Source organism: Acanthisitta chloris, unplaced genomic scaffold (genome assembly GCF_000695815.1).
Source record: "Acanthisitta chloris isolate BGI_N310 unplaced genomic scaffold, ASM69581v1 scaffold392, whole genome shotgun sequence".
NCBI lineage: Eukaryota > Metazoa > Chordata > Aves > Passeriformes > Acanthisittidae > Acanthisitta > Acanthisitta chloris.
Genome location: NW_008661913.1, coordinates 182 through 4,642, shown reverse-complemented (window position 1 = coordinate 4,642; position 4,461 = coordinate 182). Strand labels below are relative to the sequence as shown.

The 4,461-nt window shown below is 42.8% G+C and overlaps 1 protein-coding gene across 1 annotated transcript; it reads left to right on the top strand.

Annotated features, from left to right (window-relative positions):
• Window positions 1–84: 84 nt before the first annotated feature.
• LOC103798118 (deoxycytidine kinase-like) lies at window positions 85–4,072 on the top strand (the record flags this gene model as incomplete). The annotated part of the gene is made up of 6 exons (XM_009070361.1): window positions 85–293; window positions 734–927; window positions 1,145–1,292; window positions 1,551–1,666; window positions 3,177–3,276; window positions 4,052–4,072. Coding segments are annotated over 6 exons (788 nt in total), but the record flags the coding sequence as incomplete, so codon positions are not given.
• Window positions 4,073–4,461: the final 389 nt, after the last annotated feature.

Genomic DNA, 4,461 nt, shown 5'->3' with positions numbered 1-4,461 from the left:
CGAGCCGTTCGCCCCCCCCGCCCGGGCCGGGCGCGGCTCTTCTGGCGCCGCAGATTAGCCGCGTTTTGCTCGGGGCGGCCCCAGCGCCCCCGACAGACCTCACACCCGCACCGCGCGATCGGCACCCAGAGTCTAGTCCGACCCACACCCTGAGCGAACTTCTCCAATGTTCCGCAGCCGCAGGGAAGTCAACGTTTGTGAGGCTGCTGGAGAAACACAGCGATGAGTGGGAGATCATCCCCGAACCCATCGCTAAGTGGTGCAACATCCAGACAGCCGAGGATGAGTATGAGGTACGTGTCGTGCAGGATTTGGGTCACAGAAGGAACTGCAGTGAGTTTCACGACCGGGGAGCTAAACCAAAATCCAGCTATACTTAGCCTGCAGCAGCCAGAGTCATCCCCACGACCATAACAGTTGGTCAGGCACGCAAATTGTAAAGGCAAGATACTACTGAATGTACTGAATGCACTGAATGCATATTCCAAGTCACATCCCCTACTCCGCAGGAATCACATTTAAACTCTGGGGCTCAGCAAATAACCTACTTAAAAAGCTGTCATGATGACTACTATCAGCTGAGAAAAGTCCCTTTAATCCTATGCCTAAGCATTTCCTTAAACAAAGAAAATACAAAGCCACGAATTTTTATTGAACAAACCACAATTCTGCATTGAGATAAGGGAATAAAATCCTGCAAACTCACTGGTATTAATTTTCTTTCGCCTACTAGGAACTTTCAACATCTCAGAAGAGTGGAGGAAACCTACTTCAAATGCTGTATGACAAACCCACAAGATGGGCTTACACATTTCAGAGTTACGCTTGCTTGAGCAGAGTCAGAGCACAATTAAAACCCGTCTCAGCCAAGCTACAAGAAGCAGAACATCCAGTGCAGTTTTTTGAGAGATCTGTGTACAGTGACAGGTAATTACTCTCACAGCACAGGAGCTCACAATAACAGCTCCAGGACTTTATGCTCAAAGCTATGGAGTTGGGCAAACACTTGGTACCAAACTAATACCTGCAGGAAACAGGTTAAGAGTAGCCAGTTCTTCAGTGCCCTGACTGGGTTCTAATGCCAAGTGGTTTTGGTAGTCCACTTTTGTTGTTCCTGGCATGAGACTGATGTCTTTCATTGCAGATATGTATTTGCTTCCAACCTGTTTGAGTCTGGAAACATTAACGAAACAGAGTGGTCCATTTACCAGGACTGGCACACGTGGCTTTTGAATCAGTTTCAATCAGATATAGAACTGGATGGCATGATCTACCTCAGAACCACCCCTCAGGTATGCTCACTAAATATCTAAGTATTTCAGTTCCAACTTCATTTTCCAGGAGCTTAAGAGTACAAAATGTTTGATTATTTTTTTCTTTAAAAACCACATTCTAGATTTAGCACATTTACGTTCAGCCAAGCATTTAAAATTAATGCTCACTAATGTGTAGCATTAGTCCTTCCCAGTTAAGGGCCACTTGATCCGTTTAGCTGATTTAACCTTCAACACATGATTCATTACCAGGTTTGTACTTTTGTTTTCCTCCAGAAATGCATGGAAAGGCTACAGATGAGAGGAAGAGAAGAGGAGCAGGGAATTGAGCTGGAGTATCTGGAAAACCTCCACTCCAAACACGAAGCCTGGCTTCATGAGAGGACTGTGGGGTAGGAACCATTTCCTGTTGCTAGTTCCAATTTGCAGATGAGGCTCTTTCCTACCTTATACCTTAGCAATTTTAGCACAAGTCTAGCTTCACTCAGGCACAGCTGAAAGGGCATCTTTAGACACACTTCAGGTTTCAAGAGATGGAATTCATCTCATTTAAAACCTTTGTTGAGCATTAGCTTCAACTCGGAAGCTTTACAGCTGGAACTCCAGCAGGGATAGGAATTGTGACAGTTGGAAAGGCACAGGAATAGGACAGTTAAAATGGTGTTCGGTGGCCAATCACGGAAGTCACTTACTAAGCAGCTTTCTGATCCACTGTAAGGGGGAGAAAGGTCCCAACTACCTTCACACTACCAGGACTGTATTTCAACTAAGTTTAAATATTAATCCTATCTGCAAAACAAACAGTAATCAGAAAGGCTTTAGGCAAACGCTGTTACACACACAAGACCCAGTCCCCAGTCGACAACTGAGTCATCTCTGCATACCTTCCTCCAACTTCCTGACTTTCCCATCTCTTAAAACATGGAAGCACACTTTAGATTTCCCCCTAGAGAAGCCCAAAATACTCTACTGAATGGGAAGCATTACAATTCCAGGAAAAGTACATTATCAGTCACATCTACTTTCCTAAGTTCCAAGTAGGATGACCAAAATGCTTAGGAGAGAGAAGGCAGTGCATATTGTGGAATTCTGGGAATGTTTACATTGTGTGCTCATTCCAGAGTTGTCAGCATTTCCTGTATTTTTCATAGGAACACTTGCAAGCACAAGTCAGAATGTTCTTCAGCACACTTGCTGCATCTTAGAAACGCTTTCCACACTTAGGAAGTGAAACCAATAGAAAAGTAACTACTGCTCAAAGTAACTACTACATCCAGTTGCACAATTCCTGCTCCCATCTGTTCCTAAACTGAATCCAAAATGGCCTTGCTTATCTCCAAGACATTTTAAGTACCAGTCCTGTAACCTGGTCCAGGTCATCCCCATGAAAGGAAGCTTTAGAAACATAAAAGGAATGCAAATGTCAATTTTAGTAAATGGATTATACGTAGGAGACACGGGGCAAGCTTTAAAAAACACTGCGTCTAACAGAGCCACACTGCTTTAGTAAATGGATTATACGTAGGAGACGCGGGGCAAGCTTTAAAAAACACTGTGTCTAACAGAGCCACACTGCATGGCAAAAACAATAAGATAAAGGAAAATAAGGTAAAAAAAACCTGGTTTTCCCCCCCTATTTGTACATTAAAAATAGATACTTAATCAGATTCGTGAAACATATGGAAGTTATGGTGATACAATGTTGACTCAGTCACACAGAGCAATTAAGGACAAACTTGACTTGGGCATTATACTTAAGTCATGAGCATCAGCATTAACATCTCAGGTGCACGTGGTAATCTGACTAATGCTGCACCCTTGGAAAACAACTGAAGAGCTGAAGCCTTTTATACACAGCACTTCATACCATTCTTTACTAACACTATTTCCTCTATTTAACAGAGTTGATTTTGAGAACCTTAAAGAGATTCCTATTCTAGTTTTGGATGTTAATGAAGACTTTAAGAATGATGAGATTAAACAGGAGTACCTGATTGATAAGGTAAATATCAAATATTGTTTCTGCTTTTCTTCCACTTACACTCTTAAAATCTGTGGTGAAATGCTTGTTTGGGATTAGTACAAATCACTCCTTCAAGGTACCTCTGCCCCCTTGCACAACACATCTGACAAAGGTTATGTACAAGGTTCAGTTACCTGAACCGAGTTCCAAAGGCATCAAGTGATATTTCTAAGCAGAGCTGGGAGGGAGAGTAAACAGCCATTTCAGGAAACTAGGTGGTAAGGAAGAGGTCACGAGTTAAGATGGTGTTTACCAGTTGCAAGGAAAGGCAAGCATCAGGAAGTAAATGCCAAAGCAAATTCTGCTGGAGCAGTGTGCTGTGTGCCCAACAAAACCCAACCGAACTCCTCCTAATATTTAAAGGCAGAGGGAAGTCCTCTCCTAGCAAACCTCATGTACAGTTTTCTGCATCGTGTCCTGGGTCATCCATTCGAGATTACTGAGGAATGACTCCTCTGAGCCAAGCCTAATTCCCCCAATTAAACAGCTCTAAATAAACTGGGGAGGGGAGCACAATGTTCAGTTGTGGAGGTATCCGTCATTACATCCTCATGGGAAACAGCAATTAACAGCTCAGAGCTGTGAACAGACTACACTCAAATACCATGAGTAGCACTTGGAAGGCCACAAACATTTCAGGTCATGAATTAGATGTAGAGGCAAAACATCATCAGAGACTACAGAGTAACAAAAGGGAAAAGCCTCATAATTTAGTTTTTAATGCAGGAAATATCTATGCTTTTTGTTCTCACAGGTCAAGTCTTTCCTGGCTTAAGATGAAAATTAATTTGAATAACAATTCCCTGAAGTTCAAGCTATAAACCGAATGATCTGTGTATTCAAAAATTTACTGTAACCAAACGCATGACCTGTAGGAGCTTATTTCAAGGCAAGGCTGAAGTGCAAAATATAGTTTGGCATTTGTTGGTTTTAATCCTTTTCTGACTTGTGTGGGTTTGGATAGAATTTTCCGTATAGCTAAAACAAACAAATATGGGGTCCTCGAATAACGTTCTTTTTGTACGTTCTGTGCTGTTTAATAAAGACCTAAAAGCTGTATTGACTATTAGCTCTCTGTCCCCGCGGGGGAGCTACGCGGCTGCCAGTGGCTGACACCCAGTAAGCGATAGCAGGCGCTGAGCAGGGTTGTTTTGCAATAACTGG